The sequence below is a fragment of the Triturus cristatus genome, chromosome 7 (genome assembly GCF_964204655.1).
Source record: "Triturus cristatus chromosome 7, aTriCri1.1, whole genome shotgun sequence".
Taxonomy (NCBI): domain Eukaryota; kingdom Metazoa; phylum Chordata; class Amphibia; order Caudata; family Salamandridae; genus Triturus; species Triturus cristatus.
In genome coordinates this window covers 1,299,719,996-1,299,744,535 of record NC_140590.1, presented here as the reverse complement: position 1 = coordinate 1,299,744,535, position 24,540 = coordinate 1,299,719,996, and the positions used below count along the sequence as shown (strand labels likewise).

General features: G+C 48.2%; 1 protein-coding gene across 1 annotated transcript in view; it reads right to left on the bottom strand.

The window, feature by feature from the left end:
* Window positions 1–295: 295 nt before the first annotated feature.
* Window positions 296–24,540, bottom strand: part of LOC146811938 (eukaryotic translation initiation factor 3 subunit C-like) — a 564,017-nt gene continuing 539,772 nt past the window's right edge. The window contains exon 21 of the mRNA XM_085618906.1: window positions 296–1,003. Coding sequence (XP_085475032.1) covers window positions 915–1,003 — 89 coding nt within the window. The 3' untranslated portion in view covers window positions 296–914. The remainder of the gene's footprint in view (window positions 1,004–24,540) is intronic.

Genomic DNA, 24,540 nt, shown 5'->3' with positions numbered 1-24,540 from the left:
TTCTCCCAGGTTCTTCTCACTATGACAATTTTCCACTGGGTCAAATGTAATGCCACATGCACATTTTACTTAATAGCAAGGCTGAGTACACCAGAAAGAACGGCTATTTATTTTTTTAAATAAGTTTCATCAGACACCGAACAGAAAACTGGACACCTTGACACTTCTCGTATACAAAACTGCAGAAAAGACAAGGCAGACAAACTCGTTACATGTACCTTTCAACATGCACTCGCAGGGTGCAGCTACGACGGACTGCAAGGACGGACCTTCTCTGTAAACACAGCAGAAAATCTTAGAGTTCACACCTTTTTTATTAATTTCAAATGAGGCGGCCAAAAGGAGACCCAGCAATATTATAACTCTTCAGGGAGAAGCAATTGTCGGGGTTATCCAATGGACATCAATGATCCAATTGTGAAAGTAGAGCAAAGCAGACACTTTAGGAAAATGTGGGATCCCATATGAGGGCAGGAACAACCCAATGGGGGAACGACAGTATAAGGAGAAGAGGAGACATTTTGAGGATGGAAAAGATCACTGCAGTAGTTGAGAGGCAGGATCAGGGCACTTTTTGGAAAGAATAGCAGAACACAAGAGGAAGACTTGTTTAGACTGGCTAGGCACAAGACCTTCCTGCTACAACATTTAACATGATGCAAGCAGATGATACAGAGTTGATGTTCCCATGGGGACACAAATATTATTCTGTGTAGATATCAAAGTTGGCTTCTAGTGGCCTGAGGTCCATTCTGCGCAGGGGATGGTGGTAATGCGGATTTTGTGAAGTGCTTGGAAACTTTTGCTCCAGACAGTCCATGGATCTTGAGTGAAGGAGACAGTGACTATGTTTCTGGTGCACTTTGAGTAGCTATGGGCAGGTGGAAAGACCAGCCTGTGCATGGTGTGCAGACTCAGTACCCTCCTTGGTTATGCTGGTTCCCTCTGTACCCGCCTCTCCTCATGTACCCTCCCTCCTTACGCTGGTAGCCATCTTTTTGATCTGCAAAAAAAAAAAGAGACATAAGGAGAGACATTATTACCTGCAGCAGATACCCAAGAACCCCCTCTTCTTCCCTTCCACACGCACTGCTCTACCTTTTAAGGACATTAGACCAGCAACAGAACTTTGAGGCAGGCAGCCTTTCTCCCAGTTCCTGAATAACCTACTGTACAACTAGACAGATCCAATATAAGGTTTCATGGCCGACACTGCACCTACTTCTGTAGTCCCTTTTTTCTTTCTGTGATGGAACCTGTGGGCTTTGTGATATTCAGATTCTGCTGCTCGGCTCTGTGAGTCCTGGTTCCTACAGCAGTCCTTCTCTACTGGACTATTTTCAGAAGGGCTGTACTCTGCAGCAAAAGCTATTGCTAGATTTCTGTGAATAGGTTATAGGGATTGACCTGTACAGCAATTCTAATTCCTCTAGAACTTATTTGTCTGCAAGCTGTTTTTAACCAATCAAGTTACAATATATTTTTGATAGGTCAGTTTGCATCTGAGGAAAGGCAAATGTAAAAAACATGTTACTGCATTTAAAGTAATCACACGCTTTATCCCCAAAGCGTCATGACGCTCAGCGATAATTGAAAAGAATATGAATTGGTCTGCTTATAATTGCACAATAATGTTAGTATGCCTCTGCATGAATCAGCAAGCTGCTCACAGATGAAAACCATTATTCATTTCGTCATGTTATGCTGCATTGATCCAATTGGCTTCACACAGTGCTATTAAATGCAGTGATGGAGTTTACTTGGTCATAAAAATTATTAACCTGAAGAGACTCAAAGATACAAGATAACTAAGTCCAACTCATGCTTTAAGGCATGGAGGACTAGCAATGGCTGATGGTATCAAGCTAGGCCCACAAACATTACTTGAAAATTAAATACGTTAAAAATCAGATAGAATTTACAATATGGGGATGCCAACACATTTGTTTTTACAATTCTGAGTAGCTTGGTTTTGGAGGAAAAAGCAGCAAAAACAAACCTCAATTTCTCAATCTGCATTTAAATTTGTTCTTAATGTTATTTTTCACAACATTGCATCAGAACCAAAAGAAGAGAGCGTTCACACTCTAGACACTCAAGGCCTTTCCAGTTAAAAGCAAATTAAATGGTTTACTGGGTAGCAGTCAAACAACGGGACTCCAATCAGTTTTAGGCTAAGCAAATCTGTACTCATAGCTCACATTAGTTTGAAGAAGCGGTCTACATTTGTTGATCCGGTATATCTAAATTATTTTATTCAAGAAAGGCAGAGGAACCGGGAAAGGGTCTGCTAAAGAAGTGTATTCAGAAGCAAATAAGTATTAATACTTAAGCTTATACTAATCCTAGGAATAATCATATTGAATAACAAGTTACTTACCTTTGGTAACGCATTATCTGTTAGAGAATATCTAGTTGCAGATTCCGAACCTTAGAATTTTCCAGGTGTCAGGTTGGATTCGGAAACTTTTGCTCGAACAATACCCCTTGTGCGTGCAGTCGGGTGGCTCCATTCAGCTCTGCGTGACCTAGTCTGCCTCAGAGTTGGTTAGGACGTCACAATCACCTATATAGGCACCACCCAGGCGTGACGACATCGGGACTTTATATTTTTTCACACCAGAAGCGCAGAGCAATGAAGTGACATAGGTGTGTGCCAAAACTAGGGCGCTGACAAAGGAAGTAACCCTAGCCCTAACACAAGCCCGCAGAGCGGGAAGGCACGGGTGGGTCGGTAAGGAATCTGCAGCTAGATATTGTCTCTACCAAATAATGCGTTGCCAAAGGTAAGTACCTTGTTCATCTGATAGAGACTTCAAGCTGCAAATTCTTTACCTTAGAATATAGATATCCAAGCCATACCCTCCTGGCAGTGGGCTGCGGACACATTCCTCACACAAGAAAGTCCTGCAGAAACGAATGGGCAAAATGCCCATTCCTGCGGACTAGACTGTCAAGGCAGTAGTGCTTGGCAAACGTGTTGCTGCCTGACTAATGTCCGGGACTGGGACACCCAAAGACAAGGCCGTAGTTCCAACGTTTCCCCTAGTGCAATGGGCTCTTGAACCCTCAGGGGGCTGCTTCTTAGCCAAAGCATAGAACATTTTTATGCAGCTAACGACCCAGCGAGAAATGGTACTTTTCTGCACTGCCCAACCTTTCTTAGCGCCCACATCCCCACAAAGAGTTGGTTGTCCATTTGGAACTCTTGTGTGCGGTTAAGGTAGAACGGCAACTCTTTTGGGATCCAGACGGTGGAGATGATGTTCTTTAGAGGGATACGAAAGAGCAAAAAAAGGTGGGCAGCGTGATCAATTGACCCAGATGGAATGGGGTCACCACTTTATCGGCAAAAGTCATCATGCAGCAGGGCTCACATGATCGCGCCTGCAACTCACTCACCCTTCGGGCAGGTGTTATCACCACCAGACAGGCTGTCTTCATGGTAAGCAGCCAGAGGGGACAGCTGTGCAAAGGCTTGAAGGGCCCACACAAGAAAAGTGAGGACCAAATTAAGGTCCTACTGTGGCATGACAAAGTTCCCAGGTGGAAACAAGTGACCAAGCCCTTTCAAGAACCTGTTTACAATTGGACACTTAAGAGAGGATTGATCTGACAGCCGTAAAAAAGCAGATAGAGCAGAAACATAACCCTTTAGAGTACCCAACGCAGAGCCCTGCTGGGCACGGGTAAGAATAAAAAGAAAAGGAGACAGAAGCAGAAAGAGGGTCAATAGACCTTCCTTTACAATATGATACAAACATTTGACAGTGGCAGGCATATACGGAATTAGTGGAGGGCTGACTGCCGCTAAAATAACGTTGCATACTTCGGAAGGAAGATCAAAAGCCCTCAACTGCCGCAGCTCAATCTTCATGCATGGAGGTGGAGAGTTGACAGGTCCGGGTGGACAGAAGATCCTACCGAAGGGGCAGCCTGATTGGCGGTTCAATGCTTATTTTAGACTCTCTGATACCAGTCTCTGCTTGCCCAGTCTAGAGCCACAAGAATGACTTGGGCCCGGTCATTCTAAATCTTAAGAACTCCGAACAGAAGTGGTATGGGCGAAAAGGCATACAACAGACCTGAGCTCCACTTGCAACGAAAAGCGTTGCCGAGCGAGAGCCGCCTTGGAAACTCCAGCGCACAAAACAGCTGACCTTGCACGTTCTTTGAAGGCGAACAGATCCAACCAAAGCTCTCCCCACTGTTGAAAGACCGTGCCCCATTGGTTTTGTATAAAAATATTCTTTTAGTTATTTTATTTTCTAGACCCAAGTAAGCCTGGCACAGGTACGTTGATAAATACTTTGCAGTAAATATACAGTTTGAAATTCAATTGTAAATCTACTTTGAAATGGTTACAGTTTGAATTACTGCTAATGCAATACTGTGAAAGGCTGTACATATACTTTGCATCTGCTTTGCAATGAAAATTACAGGTGAGTTACTTTTACGTTACTTTTTAGATTACTTTTTCTTCTCAGGGTGATATGCCTAGATAGCACACTGGGACATTTCCTGGAGAAAAGGTAAGTAAAATCAGTTTTGCACAATTGTTATTTTTCTGGTTTCCATACAAAACAACTCCACACTTAAAACATTTTTCAGAGAAAAACAGTCAATGGATTTCTATGGAGAGAAGAAATATGCTACTTACCAGTATGCATCTGTTCTTGGCATGTAGAGCTGCAGAGCCACACACTTAGGATAAGATCGCCATCTGGTGTTGGGCTCGGATGATTGCAGGTTGTTGTAGTCTTCGGAAGAAGCCTTTTGGTCACGAGATAGGTGACTCCTCCTCTGGACAACAGTGTGCATGGGCATCCACTCCATCCTCAGATTGTTTTTCGCCATGATGGGAAATGGAGTGTATAAGAATGAAGAGAAAGGATGTCCATGTGTAATGTCTAATTAGGACAATGCTGGAACAGATACAGGTCCCGGGGAGGCGGGTGGGCGTGTGTGGCTCTGCAGCTCTACATGCCAAGAACAGATGCATACTGGTAAGTAGCATATTACGTTCGAGGCATATGAGCTGCAGATGACACACTTAGGATAGACTATATAGCAGTGTCTCCCCTAGCGGTGGTCACCTGTATCTGTTGCAGCAGTTTGGAATAGAGTTTTTAGGACAGCTTGGCCTACGGAAGCTTGTTGTCTGGATTGCACATCAACACGGTAATGTTTAGTGAAGGTGTGTGTGGTAGACCATGTGGCTGCTTTGCAAATATCTTCTAAGGGAATGTTCCCTAAGAACGCCATGGAAGCCCCTATTTTACGTGTGGAGTGCGCTCTAGGGGGAACTGTAAGAGTGCGTTTAGTTTTTTGGTAACATATTTGGATACATTTAACTATCCACCTGCCTATACCCGATTTTGAAATGGGGTTGCCTTTATGTGGTGGAGAGAAAGCAACAGTTGTTTGGTTTTGCGAAAAGGTTTGGTTCTGTCAATGTAATAAAGCAAGGCTCTTTTAACATCTAAGGTATGAAGGGCTCTCTCAGCTACTGAGTCTGGATTAGGGAAGAAGACTGGCAGCTCGACTGGTTAAGATGGAAAGGGGAAATGGCTTTTGGTAGGAATTTTGGGTTATGACGCAGTTGTAGGAATGGGTCTTCAATAGTTAAGGCCTGTATCTCACTTACCCTTCGTAGGGATGCGATTGCGATAAGAAAGGCCACTTTCCATGTAAGGAATTGCAGTTCGCATTTATGCATAGGTTCAAATGGAGGGCCCATGAGCCTTGTTAGAACAATATTTAGATTCCACACTGGAGAAGGTGGTAATCTGGGAGGAATAATTCTTTTGAGACCTTCCATGAAGGCTTTGATGGCTGGTACCTTAAATAGTGACAAGTGTTGTAGATTTTGTAAGTAGGCTGCTAACGCTGCTAGGTGTAGACGTATGCAGGAATATGCTAAATTGCATCTTTGCAAGTGTAGTAAATAGCAAATAATGTTTTGGATGGAAGCATCAAGTGGGCGTATATTATTGTTAGTGCAGTAAATGGCAAATCTTTTCCATTTTGCAGCATAACATGCCCTAGTAGTAGGTCTTCTAGCTTCTTTTATGATATTCATACAGTCTGGTGGGAGGTTGAGGTAACCGAACTGTTAGACGGACCGGGAGGGTCGGCCGAGGACAAGGGGAGAGGTCTCCGGGGAGAGCCGTCTCCAGCGATCGTACAGACGAATAACTTCCCCCCCACAGATGTACACCCCACCAGGATAGGCTTTAACGTTCTTTATAAGCAGTTTCTTAAGGTACGATGGAATGGTACAAGGAGGTCTGGACTCAGAGGTCCCCTCGATTCTAGTCTCTGGGTTTGGGAAAGGGGGTAGCGGGACAGTCTGATTACCAATCTGGTAGATGCGATGATGGATAGCTCACAATCCTCGAGCTCGGTGTTCTAGCTTGGACGGGCCGCGGCAGCGCCAGCAGGTCCCGGTGAAGGTGGTCGTTACACGGTCCGCGGCAGCGCCAGCAGGTCCCGATGAAGGTGGTCGTTACACGGTCCGCGGCAGCGCCAGCAGGTCCCGATGAAGATGGTGGTTACAACGGTCCGCGGCAGCGCCAGCAGGTCCAGACGAGGATGGAGGATGCAGAAGGCCGCAGCAGCGCCAGCACGATAGTTCACAAGGCAGGGCTACGGCAGCGCCGGTAGTCCGTCAAGGATGAGTTCTTCTCGGTGTCTCTCGACTCCAGGATACAACTGCCTCCCTGCTCTGGAGCTGCCCTAGTTATAGGTCTGGCGCCCTTTGATGTCCGGACCCTCGCACTTGGAGGTCGGGAGGTCCGGGATGAGGGAGTCCAGACACCCAGCAGGGGGTGGAGCCAGCGCCCGGGGGAGCTGGAGGGCGATCGGCACCTGGCGGGGGAGAGCCATTGACACTCCTTTCTCCCATCGACCTGCCAAGTGGTCCGTTCACCTCCTGGGTGGATGGTGGTGCCGGGATGGCGGGGCCTGGCCAGGTCCAGGGTTAGGGTCGAGCTGAGGCCACGCGGCCTCGTGGTGCAGTGTCCAAGATGGCGGCTGGTCCGGACGGGGGAGCCGGGAGTGGGTCGGCCCCATGATACATAAATGTCCGGGGGCAGGAGTTCCGTCTGGAGACGGGTTGCGGTTTGGTCCTGTGGGTCACACCTGGAGGGCCGGGGCTTGGGCCGTGTCATGCGGGGAGGGAGCAAGCCCCTCATGTGGCCTGTCCAACACGAACTCTAAGACTTCAGGAGCCAGATCGCCAAGTTCAGTTGCTGTGGATCTGGGTGTCTGATTTCTCCATGGTTCTGGGTTAATAAGGCCGGGGAAAGGCACAGTTTTTGAAGTGGAACTAGCGAGAGTTCCAGAAGTGTCGTGAACCAGGGTTGACGTGCCCAAGCGGGAGCTACTGGAATCAGTTTTAGAGACTGTTTGAGCTTGCGTACCACAAATGGAATGAGTGGGAGAGGCGGAAAAGCGTACGCAAATCTGCCTGACCAGTTCATCCATATTGCATTGCCCTTCGACTGTGGGTGTGGAAACCTGGCGGCGAAGGTTGGGCATTTTGTGTGGCAAACAGGTCTATGTCTGGTTGGCCCCATTTTTGGAAGAATGGGAGTAGGACTTTGGGGTGTAATTCCCATTCGTGGATTTGTTGTGTCTGTCGACTTAGGAGATCGGCAATCTGGTTGTGAACCCCTGGAAGGTGTTCCGCTAGCAGGTAGATGTTTTGGGGAATTGCCCATCTCCAAATGTTCTGTGCGAGTTGGGACAGTTGGAGAGAATGTGTCCCCCCCTGTTTTTGTATGTAATACATGGTCGTCATGTCTGTGCGGATGAGGACAGTTTTGTTCCTTAGATGTACTTGAAAAGATTTCAGTGCTAGGAACACCGCTAGAAGTTCTAGGTGATTGATATGGAGCAGTTTTTGTTGAGTGGTCCATTTGCCCTGAGTGGTGTGTTGTAGGAGATGGGCTCCCCACCCTGTGAGAGATGCGTCGGTTGTCAGCACTACTTGTGGAAGAGGCTCTAAGAACGGTCGCCCTTTGGACAGGTTGATGGTGTTCCACCATTTCAGTGAGCGAAGTGAGCGACTGTCCACCAACACCAGATCGTTAAGTTGTCCGTGAGCCTGGTTCCACTGTTGTGCTAGACATTCTTGCAAGGGACGCATTTGAAGTCGTGCGTGAGGCACAATGGAGATGCATGACGCCATCATGCCTAACAGTTGCATAAACACTCTTGCTGGAAGAGTGTTGAGTTTGAAATTTTAAGATGAGGTTTTGTATGTTGGCTATCCCGGCTTTGCTGGGATAAGCTAAGGCTTTGGAAGTATTTATGGTGGCTCCCAGATATTGATGTATGTGGGAGGGTTGCAGTTGAGATTTGGGATAGTTGATGGTAAATCCCAAGTTATGTAAGGTTTGAATAGTGCGGTGAGTGTGGAGAACGCATTTGTTGAAAGTAATGGCTTTTATGAGTCAATCGTCGAGATACATCAAGACATGGATTTGTTGTCTCCTGAGGTGCGCTGCCACTACTGCTAGGCATTTGGTGAATACCCTGGGTGCAGTTGTTACTCCGAACTGGAGGACGGTAAACTTATAGTGCTGTCCGTCTACCACAAATCTTAGGTACTTCCTGTGAGCAGGATGCATGGGGATGTCAAAGTATGCGTCCTTCAGGTCCAATGTGGCAAGGAAGTCGTCTTGTTGAAGTAGTGGGAGGACTTGTTGAAGAGTGATCATATGGAAGTAATCTGAGTATGTACTGATTTAGGAGTCTGAGGTCGAGAATGGGTCTTAACGTCTCGTCCTTTTTGGGGATTAGAAAGTATAGAGAATATACTCCTGTACCCTGATGTTGGAGTGGAACTGGTTCTATTGCGTGTTTTTGAAGCAAGGACCGAATTTCCTGTTTGAGTAGTGTAAGATGGTGTGGTGACATTGGACGGTGTTTGGGTGGTATGTGTGTGTGGGGGGGGGGGTTTGAGTTCGAGGCAGTAACTAAACTGGATAATTTGTCTTACCCACTTGTCTGTTGTAATGGAATTCCAGACAGGTAGGAACTGTTGGAGTCTTCCCCCGACCGGAGTGGAATGGTCTGGGGGGAGTGGAGGCAAGTCACTGTTTAGTGGCTGGAGAGGTGCGGGTGTTGGTATTGCCCCGACCTCGGCCCTTGATGTTGTTTCCCCTATATCCTCCTCTAAAATATCCTCTGTTGGGGGATGTTTGCGCGGAGGTTTTGAAAGTGGAAGAGGTGTCTGTCCCAACATTTTTGGATGCTCCCCTATAGAAGGAGCGTCGAAAGGAGCCTCGTGGTTGTGGAGACTGTAATGCTCCCATTGATTTAGCAGTCTCGTTATCTTTTTTCATCTTCTCAAGTGCAGTGTCTACTGCGGGCCCAAATAGTTGCTCTTGGTTGAATGGTTGACCAAGTATTGTTGTTTGTACTTCCGGCTTAAAGCCTGAAATACGTAGCCATGCATGGCGTCTAAGTAGTATGCTTGTGTTGACCGCCCTAGAAGCAGTGTCCGCAGCGTCTAGTGCACATTTGATTGATGCGTTCGATATGAGTTACACCTCTTGGATGAGGTCATTGGCCTGGGATTTGTACTGATCTGGTAGGTGTTGTAAAAGATCTTCTAACTGATCATAATGAGCCCTATCATATCGGGCTAATAGGGCTTGTGTGTTGGCAATACGCCAATGGTTAGCAGCTTGTGCTGCAACTATTTTGCCCAAGGCCTCGAATAGCTTGGACTCTTTGTCTGGGGGCGGTGTGTCTCCTGTTTGGGAGTTAGCCCGCTTTCTTGCGTTTGAAACTACTAAAGAGTCTAGAGGGAGCTGTGCTTTAATGTTACCGGGATCTTGTGGGGCAGGTCTATATTTTATTTTCAATTCGGGGGTTAAGAACCCTAGCTCTGACAGGGTCTTTAAAAACCTCTGTGGCGTGTTTTATGACTCCGTTAATCATGGGCAAGATTTGAACTGATTTTTGAGACTGTTCGAATGTGTTAGAAGAAAGTCTTCTTCGGGTGTAGCTGAATGCATGGTGACGCCATGGAAAAGTGCAGCCCTGTTTATCAGCTGCCCAAACCCTAGGTGGTCATCTGGAGGGGAGGGTTTGGAGGGGTATGTAGTGGGATCAGGAATATCAGGTAAAGGGTAAGCCCAGTCATCTAAGGGTGCCGTATCCGGGAGTGTGAAAGGATCATTAGGGTCATCCGGATCACCCCCTCCGCCTAAGTCATCATCATCATCCTGTGGAGGTGGTGTATGTGAAGGAGATGGTAGAGAAGGAGGTGGGGCAGGGGGGTGGGGTGAGAGGTGATATAGGAGAGGAAGGACGAATGGGTGAGGTGGAGGAGTCCTTTATGGGAGCTGGAGAAGGTGTTGTGTCCAGCTTCCTTTTCTTGTATGGCACAGCGGTGACATGTCCAGTTTTTGGATTGATATAAATCCTTTTTTGCGTGGGATCAGGGCGACAAAGTTCTTCATTGTCTGAAAGTGGCTCTGGTGCCGATTTTTTCGGTTCCAATCTACGTTTTGGGGATCGGTAGTGTCTTTTTGGACTTTAGACATTTGTTTCGGTGCCGAAGAACTTTTCAGTGCCGGCGGGGATTTCGGTGCCGAAGAACGTTTCGGAGCCGGTGGAGATTTCGGTCTCGATGGTTTCGGAGCCTGCTTCGGTGCCGAGAGGTCTGGAGTCTTCGGTGCCGAAGGTATTGTGGGTACTATAACATGTGGTTTGCTCGAGCCCGAGCCACCTGTAGGCTTATATTTCTTCGGAGCCGAGCCCGAGGGCGGGGCTTCTGAAGACTATTTTCGGTCGCGACTGGGGCCAGCTGGCGGAGTCTTGACCAATGCCTTTTTTGGGGGGGTTGGGGTAGGGGCACTGGTACTCACTCGTTGCCTCGGCGTGATGGTCATCAGAATCGTCCGCTTCGGATATGATTTGGAGGTCTTCGGAATCTTCTTCCGAGACATCCTGTGCAAAGATGTCCTCTGGTTCTGGAGCTGGTCTGGCCATGATATGGCGTCGAGCTCTTCGGTCCCGGATGGTTTTCTTGGATCGGAATGCGGCGCAGGCTGGACAACTGGATTCGTTATGTTCCGGCGAGAGGCACAGGTTGCAGACCTCGTGGTGGTCACTGTGGGGGAACTTTGCTCCACATTGGGGGCATTTTTTAAAGGGTGTCCTTTCCATGAGCCGTGTCCGGAACCGGTCTGAGTGAAGTTAGACGTCGAGTTGTAACGGTTTTTCGCTTCGAAAGCTGGATTTTCAGAAGTTTTCAGCCGGAGTGGAAAAGTTCAGCCGAACCCAATGGCGGAAAAAAACAATCTGAGGATGGAGTGCCAATGCGCACTGTTGTCCAGAGGAGGAGTCACCTATCTCGTGACCAAAAGGCTTCTTCCGAAGACAACAACAACCTGCAATCATCCGAGCCCAACACCAGATGGCGATCTTATCCTAAGTGTGTGATCTGCCGCTCATAAGCCTCGAACATGAAGTTAACCGTTACCAGGTAAGTAATAGGTTTTTGGAGATGAGCTTCTGGGGTTTGAACAAGGGTTCCCCCAGGGTCAAGGATGCACTCTTGTTACACCCTCAGCGGCACTAGGGCGGCCGGGTGCAGTGCTGAGGCCCAATGTTATCCAATGAGGGATTGGGGGTCTCTGGTTGGTGGCTGCTGGCAAGCAGGCCGCAAGGTTGTGGGAGCCAAGCTCCTGGTGTTAGGCTCAGGGCAAAGGGGGATCCGGTTTAGCACACAAAGTGCACCTGTAGTGGCACAGGGGCGGCTGAGTGCAGGGTGCTGTTTTGGCGTCTGGTGCCCTGTTTTCAATGGGGATTTTCAGTTTTGGTTTTTAGCTGCAGGCTCGGTCCAGGAATTGGCATCTCTGGCCACATGTCACCCCCTGATTAATGGTACCACAGGTACCCAAGGCACTGTGACCAGAGAAGGCTTCTAAGGGCTGCAGCACTTACTGTGCCACCTTCAGAGTCCCCGTACCCGGACACTCACACACTGCCTTTGTAGACTGAGTGCTCTGGTGCAGAACAAAGTGAAGTCTCGATATGGCACACATCCCTGAGTGCCATGCCCACAAACCACTACCCTGGCATACATCAGCCACCTCTCTAGCTGGGTGCCCTATCCCAGTGGTGAGGGTACAGGTGCATGAGCCCTGTACCCCTAGGGTGCCCAAGTCCATTCCTGGGCACTGTAAGTGCAGTGCTGCCATTAAGTGTATATGGTGCTGGGAGTTTGTCATCACGAACTCCACAACACCATAATCGCTACATTGAAGACTGAGAAGTTTGGCAAACTTCTCTGCACATTAACCCCTTGAATGCCCATGACGAGCTGGACTCATCATGGCACACAGTTCTCGTGTGCCCATGAAGAGTCCAGCTCGTCATGAGGCATCCCCTGGGAAATCCGCACTGACGTCATTTCAGTGGAACGAAACTGAAATGAGCCAAGAAGCTCATTTCAGTTTCCCTTTCTACGTGCCCCCTGACCACGTAGAAAGACGGGAGAGGTATCATTGGAAAGGGGAGAATCTCCCCTTTCCAATGGTACCCTCCCCAGTGGATCCCTGCTTGGGGATCGCCACAAGAGGGCGATCCACAAGCAGGGATCCACCCACTAGACACCAGGGAGGGGGGAGCGGCCCCTTGGGCAATGGCCTCTGCTCCCCCAAGTTTATTTTGGCAACATTTAGTCCCCCCCCCCCCGGAGGCAGGTGGGGGCAGTAGCGCCCAATCAGGGGGGGGGGGGGGCCACTAGACACCAGGGATTTTTTTAAAAGTGAAAATAGGGGTGAGGGCTGCCCAAAACAGGCAGGCCCATGCCCCTACCCACCCGCCACCATTACAGCCTTTCTGCCTGTTTTGAGGTAGGCAATTTTGATGTTGCCTCAATACGTTTTGGGCCCTTGCCTGTCACGGGTACTTGGGCCTCCCACACGAGTGAGGCACTGTTTTTATCGGGAGACCCGGGAGAACACTGGGTGGTAGGAAATTTGTGTCAGCCCGGTGATGCCACAACTTTCCCACACAACAAATGTGTGAGAAAAGTGATTTTTTTCAGCTAACTGAGGTTTGCAGGGCATTCTGGGTAAGGAAACGGAGGGAATCCACGCAAGCCATACCTCCCTTAAATCTCCCCGGGGGTCTAGTTTTCAGAAATGTGTGGGTTTGGTAGGTTTCCCTAGGTGCCGGCAGAGCTATGGTTCAAAAACTACAGCTAGGTACTTTGCCAAAAAAGGGTCATTTTTCACAGCGAAATTGAGGTGTGTCCACGTTACGTTTTGCGCCGTTTCCTGTCGCGGGCACTAGGCCGACCCACACAAGTGAGGTACCATTTTTCTCAAAAGACTTAAGGGAATGCGGGGTGGGTGGAAATTTGTGGATCTACACAAATTTCAGAACTTTACACCACAGAAATGTGAGGAAAATGTTTTTTTTTTTTTAACAGAAGTTTAGGTTTGCAAGGGATTCTGGGTAATAGAACCTGGTGAGAGGCAGTCAAGTCACCCCATCCTGGATTCCCCTGGGTGTCTAGTTTTCAAAAATTTATAGGTTTTCTAGGTTTCCCTAGGTGCCGGCAGAGCTAGGGTTAAAAAACTACAGCTAAGCACTTTGCTATAAAAAAAAAAAAAAAAAGGTAATTTTTCATTGTGAAAATGTGGTGTGTTCAAGTTGGGTTTTGAGCAATTTCCTGTCGTGGGCACTATGCCTACCCATACAAGTGAGGTACCATTTTTATCTGGAGACTTAAGGTAATTCAGATTTGTAAAGGAACTGTTATTACCTATTGACTTTCGATGCATTTCTGCCTTCCAAATGAAAGACATTGGGTAAAAAAGAAGTCATTTTAAAAAATGACTGATAATTCTCATGCTAGTATGAGTATTCCCAATTTCGGAAATGTGCAAATATCTACTGTTTCTAAACTCTATATTTTGTTCCCATTTCAGAAATATATAGGTGTCTTTCATACCGATTTTTCCATATACACATTTTTACAGAATAATTACTATATACCCGGTACATAATAAAAAAACATTTGCAAGTTGCTGCTCAGTTTTTGGCTCTGGGTTCGTCTGGTTCTTGGTGAACCTACAAGTCCTATATATCCCCACAACTAGTAATGTCCAGTGGATGTAACGGTATATTGCTTTCAAAGAGCTGTCATAATTAGAAGAAGTTACAGGTGAAAAGGTTGAAGCAAAAGGCTGTTTTTTTCAACTAATTTTCAATTTATCCTATATTCAACGCTTAGTTTCTATAAAGAAACCTTTATGGATCAACAAAAATGACCCTTTGCTGAATTCAGAATTTGGTCTACTTCTCTAAAATATATAGCTGTCCAGGATCCATTATTGCTTTTGTACCCATTTCTACCATTAACTGGAAGGAGTTTGAAAGCACAAAAAATAGCAAAAATAGGCTGTGTCCCAGAAAAATGCCAAAACTGCAAAAAAATGTGGGTTTCTGACAAAAGTCTGGTATCCCCTAAAAGCTGGGAAAGGAATATGCTACTTACCAGTATGCATCTGTTCTTGGCATGTAGGGCTGCAGATCTACACACTTTTGCATAGATCTGGTGTTTGGCCCCGATGTTTGCAGTTTGTTTTTCCTCTTGGAAAGTCTTTGGAAGTCACGAGGTCGGTGACTCCTCCATTGGATCGTATTGCGCATGGGCTTCGGCTCCATCCTCAGATTGTTTTTCGCCAGCAGGGAAAGATGGAGCGTAGTAATAACAGTGAAGATGCCCATGTGTGTGTTATCTAAATAAGATAAACTGGAACAGATAAAGGGTGGGAGTGTGTAGATTTGCAGCTCTACATGCCAAGAACAGATGCATACTGGTAAGTAGCATATTCCGTTCGAGGCATATGAGCTGCAGATTACACACTTGTGCATAGATTATATAGCAGTACCCATCCTTAGCGGCGACCACCCGTATCTGCTGCAGTGGTTTGAAATAATGTTTTGAGTACAGCCAGGCCCACACTAGCATGTTGCTTAGTTTGCACATCTACACAATAGTCTTTGGTGAAAGTGTGCGGTGTTGACCATGTAGCTGCTTTCCAGATGTCGTCTAATGGGATGTTTCCTAGAAAAGCCATTGAAGCCCCTATTTTACGTGTAGAATGGGCTTTAGAGGGAACGGATAGCGTTAGTTTTGCTTTATGGTAGCAAATCTGAATGCATTGGACAATCCACCTAGCTATCCCCGACTTGGAGATGGGGTTGCCCTTGTGGGGTGGAGAGAAAGAGACAAACAGTTGTTTGGTCTTACGGAAAGGTTGTGTTCTCTCGATGTAGTAGAGTAAGTCTTGTTTGACATCTAGTGTGTGAAGAGCTCTTTCTGCAACAGTTTGTGGTTGCGAGAAGAATACTGGTAGTTCTACAGATTGGTTTACGTGAAAAGGAGAAATGACTTTGGGGAGGAATTTTGGGTTGGTACGGAGAACCACATTATTATGGTGCATTTGTAGAAAAGGTTCTTGAATAGTAAATGCTTGTATCTCACTGACCCTTCTGAGGGAAGTGATGGCTACAAGAAAAGCGGTTTTCCATGTTAAGAATTGAAGTTCACATTTGTGTAGGGGTTCAAAAGAAGGACCCATTAGTCTGGTGAGAACGATATTTAGGTTCCACACAGGTGAGGATGGCACTCTGGGGGGAATTATTCTTTCAAGGCCTTCCATGAAGGCTTTAATGGCAGGTACTCTAAAGAGAGAGATGTTGCCTGTTCATACAGTCATGGGGAAGATTTAGGTACCCGAATTCTAGGATTTCAGGAGCCAGATCGCAAGGCTGAGCTGGGTCCGGGTGTCTGATCTCTCCATGGTTCTGGGTTAAGAGGTGTGGAGAGAGGCGTAATTTTTGATGCGGTACTACTGATAGTTCCAGCAGTGTGGTGTACCACGGCTGTCTGGCCCAAGTTGGCGCTACTAATATTAGTATGAGGGAGTGCTGTTGTAGTTTGTGCACCACTAGTGGAATGAGTGGGAGAGGCGGAAAAGCGTACGCAAATCTGCATGACCAGTTCATCCATATTGCATTGCCTTTGGACAATGGGTGTGGGTATCTGGCGGCGAAGCTTGGGCATTTTTTGTTTTCGTGGGTAGCGAAGAGGTCTATCTGTGGATGCCCCCACATTTGAAAGTATGGGTGAAGAACTTGCGGGTGAAGTTCCCACTCGTGGAGTTGTTGTGTTTGTCTGCTGAGTAGATCTGCCATAGTGTTTTGTACTCCTGGGACATGTTGGGCTAGGAGAAAGATTTTCTGGGGTATGGCCCATCTCCATATGCTCTGTGCTAATTGAGAGAGCTGTGGAGAGTGTGTGCCACCTTGTTTTTGAATAGAATACATCGCTGTCATGTTGTCTGTGCGGATAAGGACTGCCTTGCCCGAAATCTGTGTTTGAAAGGATTTTAGGGCTAGGAAGATTGCTAGTAACTCCAGATGGTTGATATGAAGAAGCTTCTGTTGAGGTGTCCATTTGCCTTGCATGGCGAGATGTAATAGATGAGCTCATCAGCCGGAGAGCGATGCGTCTGTTAGTACTATCTGGGAAACCGGGTCCAGGAACGGTCGACCTTTGGAAAGGTTTGTGGTGGTCCACCACTGCAGAGAGCGATGGGTACGACCGTCTACCAACACCAGATCTGTTAATTGACCCTGGGCCTGGTTCCATTGGTGCGCTAAGCACTCTTGGAGAGGACGCACTGGAGTCTTGCGTGAGGTACTATGAAGATGCAAGAGGCCATCATCCCTATTAGTTGCATGGACACCCGAGCTGGAAGGGAGTGTTGTGCTATGAATTTTGCGCGTAGAGCCTGAATGCTTGCAATCCTGGCAGGATTGGGGTAGGGCGAGCGCTTTTGAGGTGTCAATAGTGGCACCTAGGTATTGTTTTATGTGGGATGGTTGGAGATGGGAATTTGTGGTTTACCTTCAAGCCCAGCTGGTGAAGTAGCTGGATCGTGGTGTGGGTGTGTGTTGTACACACTGATTGTATGAACTGGCTTTTATCAACCAGTCGTCTAGGTATGGGAAGACATGAATGTGTTGTCTTCGCAGATGTGCTGCCACCACTGCTAGGCACTTGGTGAATACTCGTGGTGCGGTTGTGACTACGAACGGGAGCACTTTGAGTTGGTAGTGTTGGCCGTCCACTACAAATCTGAAGTACTTCCTGTGAGCGTTGTGCAGTGGAATGTGGAAGTAAGCATCGTTTAGGTCCAAAGTGGTGAGGAAGTCGTTTTGGGAAAGTAGCGGAAGTACCTGCTGAAGCGTCACCATATGAAAGTGGTCTGAGTATGTATTTGTTTAGGGGCCGAAGGTCTAGGATGGGCCGTAGAGTCTCGTCGCTTTTTGGTATGAGAAAATATAGGGAGTAGACCCCCATATTTTGTTGGTTGGTAGGAACGTGTTCTATTGCCTGTTTGTCTAGGAGGGAGATTACCTCCTGCTTGAGTAGCAGCAGAAGTTCTGGTGACATCGGGTGTTGCCTGGGTGGAATGTTTGGGGGGGGTAGATGTTGGCTCTAGGCAGTAGCCTGACCGAATTATTTGTGTTACCCATTTGTCTGAGGTGATGGTAGTCCAGACCGGAAGGAAATGTTGGAGTCTGCCCCGACCGGAGTGTGATGGTCTGGGGGAAGTGGAGGGAAGTTATTGGGTAGGCGCGGTGGCAGATCGGCCAGTGTTTGTTTTGCCTCGGCCTTTGTAATTGTTGCCCCTGTAGCCGCCTCTTTGGTAACCCCTTGTAAAGGTGTACTGAGTAGTGGATTTGTATGAAGTGGAAGCGGTGTCTGAGGAGTAGCCTCTGGATGTGCTCCGAAAGGAAGAGCGGCGAAAGGAGCGTCTGGGAGGGTGAGATTGTAAGGCTACTATGGATTTTGCCGTGTCTGTGTCCTTTTTCATTTTCTCTAGGGCGTCATCCACTTTGGGGACAAACAGATGTTCCTGGTCAAAGGGATGGTTGAGGATGGAGGCTTGTACCTCCGGTTTAAAACCGGATATCCTTAGCCAGGAATGGCGACGGAGGAGGACACTAGTATTGATAGCCCTAGAGACTGTGTCTGCTGCATCTAAGGCACAACGTATGGAGGTATTGGTAATTGTTTTGCCCTCCTGAATTAGCTCATTGGCCCTAGCTTTGTATTTATCAGGGAGATGGTGCATTATGGCTTCTAGCTCGTCATAATGGGCCCCGTCATACCTCGCTAGTAGTGCTTGTGTATTGCCGATATGCCATATATTGGCCGCTTGAGATGGAGTACGCTTGCCTGACGCGTCCAAGAGTTTAGACTCTGTCAGGTGGTGGTGCGTCACCTGACGCCTGGGAGTTGGCCCTTTTCCGTGCTATGGATACTACCAAGGAATCTAGTGGCGCTGGCCCTCTGATGTAGGAGGGATCTGTTGGGGCGGCTATATATTTCTTCTCAATGCGCAGGTTAATGACCCTGCCCCTGACTGGGTCCTTAAAGACCTCCCGTGCATGTTTTATAACACCCTTTAGCATAGGCAATATGGAGGTGGTCCTATGTGTGGTGACAAATGTATCTAGGAGGAAATCCTCCTCCACTGGGTCGGTATGTAAATCTACCCCATGGTAGTGTGCCGCCCTTTGCAATAAATGGTTGAACCCCAAGGAGTCTTCTGGTGGAGAAGGTCTGGAAGGGTAAAGATCGTCTTGTGGGACGTTAGGGACATCAGGGATATTATAATAGTCCCATGGGTCTGGGGATCCTGTGGGAGTGGGGTCCCCTGTAGGTATATCTTGGGGTACATCCCCTATGTCGTCGTATGGATCCCCTTGATCATCGTCCGGGGATGCGGTGGGGGAATGATGAGGTAGGAGTGGAGAAGGTGGCGGCGGTGGGGAAGGTAGTCTGAAAGGGGAGGTAGCAGAGTCCTTCCTTTTTGGAGGTGGAGCAGGTTTGTCTGTCTATTTTTGATAGAGAGCATCAAATGTCCAGTTTTGGGATCCTTAGTTAATGTTTTTTGTAAGGGATCCGGTGTGAATAGTTCTGGAGAGGTTGGTCCGTCGGCGTCGGGCCGTTGGTTTCTGGTTCGTTGTTTGGAACCATGCTTGGAAAGCTCCGATTGTTTAGTAGGCACCGAGATGGATTTCGGCTTCGAAGTGTCGGTGCCGGTTGTCTTGTGGGCTTTTGTCGGTACAGAAGATGGGGTCGGTGCCGAGGAGCTGGGTCTCGACCCCGAGTGTTTCGGTGTGGGGGCTCGGTGTCGAGATGGAGGCCGGTTTCTTTTTCGGTGCCGAAGAGTGTTTATCGGCTTCGACGGTGGGCTGGCTCGAGCCAAAGCCGCCTGAAGGCTTAATTGGCTTCTTTACCGGTCCCGAAAGTGCGGTGTGGGAAGCAGTGTCTTTGGTCGTGCTTAGGCCCGAAGACGAAGGCGTGACCGAAGCCTTTTTCAGTGCCGGTAAGGGTGTGGGAGGGGGTTGGGTGGGGGTAGTACGACCCTCTGGGCCGGAGTGATGTCCTCCACATCTGAATCGGATGCGCTGACGAGTCCCTCGTCAGTGTGTTGTTCTGGAGCATTGACGCCTTCCCCGAAGATGTCGTCCGGGATCGCCGAAGAGTGTGCCATGGTTCTTCTGGCTCTTCGTTACCGAATCGTTTTCTTGGACCGTAAGGATTTACACGCCGGACAGTCTCGAGCCTCGTGTTCAGGGGAGAGGCAGAGGTTGCACACCTCGTGGAGATCAGTGTGGGGGAATTTGGACCCACATCGAGGACACTTTTTAAATCGAGTCCTTTCCATTAGCCAGGACCGGAGCTTGGGTAGACCTGAAGGCCGCCGTCGACGACTGGAACCGAAGGTCTTGCCGATGAGAGGCACGTCGAGTGGGGAGATCGCGATCGAAAACAATACCGCGAATTGGGGTGAGGATTGGGCGTCGTTCGTCGAACTGGAAGCTGTTCGGAATCGGAGCGCGAAGATTACATCCGAGCCCGATGGCGGAAAAATACAATCTGAGGATGGAGCCGAAGCTCATGACTTCCAAAGACTTTCCAAGGGGAAAAACAAACTGCAAACATCCGGGCCCAACACCAGATTGCGATCTATGCACAAGTGTGTAATCTGCAGCTCATATGCCTCGAACATGGTGATTTCAGCCTCACAAACCCTTTTTTTGATAACATTTGCAGGGAAAAACCCAGATGCTTTCATTTGCAGCCCGTTTTTCCCATTTTCCCCCCCAAAAAACAAAATGTTGCTGTATTTTGGCTCATTTATGTGACCCCTCCAGGGGAATCCACAAACCACGAGTACCTTTAGAATCCCCATGTTGGAAGAAAAGGACGCAAAATTGGCGAGGATACCTTATGTGGTCAAAAAGTTACAGGGGCCTCAGCGCGCACTACCCCAAATAGCCAAAAAAAGGCTTGGCACAGGAGGGGGAAAAGGCCTGGCAGAGAAGGGGTTAAACCCACACTGATGCCAGTGTGGGATTTAACGTAAAATGCACAAGAGGGCATCTAAGAGCTGCCCCCTGAAATCCAACCCACTACTAGTGATCTGACTGAGTGGCTGCATAGGCTGCCACCACCAGACATGTTTCAGGACCCCTGGGTCGAGAGCCTAAAACAATGCGCATCCTGGGATGAGGTGCCAAGCCTCCTCCCCCAGGATGAGCAGGGTTCACAAAGGAGAAGCATCAAAGGCATGTCACTTTTGTGAGCCTCTCCAAAGCATTTGCTGCTTTCTGCAACTGGTCCCCACTAGTTCTACCCCCCACTTTGGGCGGGAGAGCAGGCGGAAAAAACAAGTGAGGAAGGGAGGTGTGCCCACCTCTGTCAGCTACACCCCTCAGTTGGGGGAGGAGAGGTGAAGCACAACCTCAAGTCCCCACCATCTTGAGGATGAGGGGACCCAGCCAACCAGGGACAGGCTCCTGTCCCTCTCCCACAGGAGAGTGACAGAATAGGGGGTGTACCCACCCCAGGAGGGGGACCTGTTGGTCCCTGCCCTCTACCTACCTGTAAAGTCCCTAAATGTAGTATTTAGCGGGCAACCAGAACCTTGCTTCCTCAGATTAGAAACCACAAGAAAAGATAAGAAGGACCGAAGAACTGCGCAGAGCTAACAAGGACGACGCCCACTGACTTGGCGCCAGCCCTGTCTCCCCTCGAACCTGCTCTTGCGAAATCCCTGCGTGTCCTACAGCCAGCAGACTCTCAAACCCCGGAGGACCTGCCTGCCTTCACTTCAAGGACTATCTCTGGAGAACATCGGACGTGTTTAAACTGCAGCTTCTGGTGCCAGCCAGAGACCGCGAATCCAGCACACTCTGCACCCGCAAACCCCAGCCCGAACTCCAGTGAACCTAAACCACGAGGAGGTTCCCCCAGCGATCCTGACCCGAGATCCGGCGACACCTGACCTGCCTCAAGCCTCCAGACGACGCCTGCAGCCTCAATCCAGAGGACCCCCCACCGCGACCAGAGCGAGTAAGAAAATCCGACATCCCAAGGCACCCCTGCACCAGATGCCCCACGGCCTTGTGTCCCCAAACCAACTGTGCCTAACCAACCCATGAGATCCCAACTTACCCCTCGAAGTGGTGGTCACACACAGAAGATCCTCGACCCGAGCCTGCAGTGTTTTTGTCCCGGAGGTTCTCCATTGGAAATACCAGACCTCAAAACAGTCCCCTGCACCCAGCCGCCCTAGTGCCGCTGAGGGTGCAATCTCAGTGCATCACTGACCCTGGGGGACCCCAGAGTCTAACCCCAGAACCTTAACACCCACAGTTGTTTACTTACCTGCAAACCGATAACCTGTTTTTCTTCCATAGAAAAACACTGACAATTTTCTTTCGAAAAAACGACTAAGTGTGGAGTTTTGTAAACTTAAAATATTCTTTAAAAATCGAAATAACCATCAACTGTTTTCAGGAAATGTCCCAGTGCTAAATCTAGGCCTCCAGCACTGAGTTAGAAAGAGTATCGTAAAAGTTACTTACCTGCAATTTATTGTAGAAGCCCATTCATTTCAATGTACTGCATTTGCTAAGTGTTGCATAATACTGCTCCCCTGTAAATCAAACGAAGTACAATTCCTAATGCATTTTTCAACTGTTCTATCCAGTAACGTATAGTTTCTTACCCGTCGGTGTAGTTTTGCAGCTTGAAGACTTTCTGGATTCACTATGCTGTGCATTATTCCGCCATCTAGTGGTTGGGTCCGGAATTTAGTATTTCTTCTCTTTTTTCGTGGCCCAGGTGGGCGTCAACATACCACCATTTGGTGTCCTTCGTGACGTTGACTCGCTTCCTCCGGAGCCTCCCACCTTTGGTCGCCATCTTCGGATTCTTTTTTCTTGTCCTGTTTTACTTGGTTTCTCCTCTAATCTTGTAAGTCTTTCTCCAGTTTTAATCCGTTTCTTCCCGTCTCATCTTTCAGGCAGAGGAGGGTGGGTTCACTAGTGAATCCAGAAAATCTTCAAGCTGCAAAATTACACTGACAGGTAAGAAACTATACGTTTTGCAGTGTGAATCTTTCTGGATTCACAATGCTGTGCATAGACTTTGTAGCGGTTTGTCCTTATTGTGGTGGCTGGGTGGAAGATGAGCTCTGGTTACTGAATATGTATTGTAAGACCTTCTGTCCCACTTGTGCTTCCTTGTTCATTTGGATATCTACACAGTAGTGCTTAGTGAACGTGTGCACTGAAGACCATGTTGCAGCTTGGCAAATGTCTTGAATTGGTGTGTTCGCTAGAAACGCAATTGTAGCTCCTTTCTTCCTTGTTGAGTGGGCATGAGCTGCTCCTTGTAACAGTTGTCCTGCTCGTTTGTGGCAGAGTTGTATGGTTTGTGCAATCCACCGTGCAAGGGTATTTTTGGTAACTGGTCGTCCCAAAAAACTGCTGACAAAGGAAACAAAGAACTGCTTTGTCTTTCTGCACTCCTTTATCCTTTCTGTATAGTGCATTATCACCCTCCTGGCGTCCAGTGTGTGTAGCGTCCCTTCTGTGCTTGTGGCTGGTTTTTGGAAAAAACAAAGTATTTGAATTGTCTGATTGATGTGGAACCGTGACACCATCTTTGGCAAGATGTGTGGGTCTGTTCCCATTACAATCCTATCATTTTGTATTTGCAGGTAAGGCTCTTGAAGTGTTAGCACTTGCAATTCACTAACACTTCGTATTGATGTGATAGCCACTAAGAAGGCTGTCTTTAACGTGAGCATGTGCAGTGTAGCTTTGTGAAAAGGCTCAAAAGGGGCCTTCATCAATTGCGTTAGCACCACGTTGAGGTTCCATGCCGGTGCCGGCATTCTGTTTGGAGGTGTGATTCTCTTTGCTCCTTCTAGAATCTTTTTACTACTTGGGAGGTTAAGAAACTTTTCCTCATTTCTCCTCTTGTGTAAGCCAATATCGCCGCTAAGTGCACCCTTCAGGATGCGTAGCTTAGTTTACTTTGTAGTAGATGCATTAAGTATTTTAGTACTTTTGATTCCCTTGTGATTTTTGTAAGAAAGTGGCTCTGTATATACTGCACCATGGTAAGGTACAGTGTGTACAGAGTCCAACTGTCCCCAAAGATTTGGCAGAGGCTAACGATAGATAAAACCTTGCTCTCTAAAGTGGTAGCTTGGTCGAGCAGTACAGCAGTATCAGAAAACAATGTGAGAAAGTGCCATCTTTCTTGCATGGTATGCCCCCACTTTTTGCTGAATTGCTGAATGTACTTTGACTGAGTGTGTCCTGGACTCCTGCCAATCAGGTGCCCAGGACCTATATTCCTTCCCTAAACAAAAACCTCCGAATTGGCAAACCCTGGCCACATGTCATCCCCTGGTAAATGGTGCCCAGGGCCTTGTGACCAGGGAAGGCCTCTACGGGCTGCAGCACTCATTGTGCCACCCTTAGAGGCCCTGTACCCTTACACACACACACACTGCCTTTGCAGGCTGTCTGGGTGCAAGACAAAACCAAGTCGACATTACACACATCCCTGTGTGCCATGCCCATCACCTACACTGCCATGGCATACATCAGCCACCCCTCTAGCTGGGTGCCTTATGCCAATGGTGTGGGCACAGGAGCCCTGTGCCCCTATAGTACCCAGGTCCATTCCTGAGCACTGTAAGTGCAGTGCTGCCATTTAAGAGTACATGTTGCTGAGAGCTCATCAAACACGAACTCCACAGCACCATAATGGCAACACTGAAGACTGAGAAGTTTGGTATCAAACTGCTCAGCACATTAAATCCACACTGATGCCAGTGTGTGATTTAATGTACCAAGCACCACAGAGGGCATCTTGGAGAGGCCCCCTGAAACCTAAACCTACAATCCACGTCTGTTCTGAGGCTGCCTAGGCTGCCACACAGCCGACATGTTGCTGGACCCCTGGGTGGGAGAGCCCCTGCTCTCCTGGGCCTGCAACAATGCGCATCCTGGGCAAGGTGCTAAATCTCCTCCCCCAGGATGGGCAGGGGGGAAGCTTCAAAGGCATGCCGCCTCTGAGCTTCCCCAGGCCCCTGCAACCCCCCACTCTGG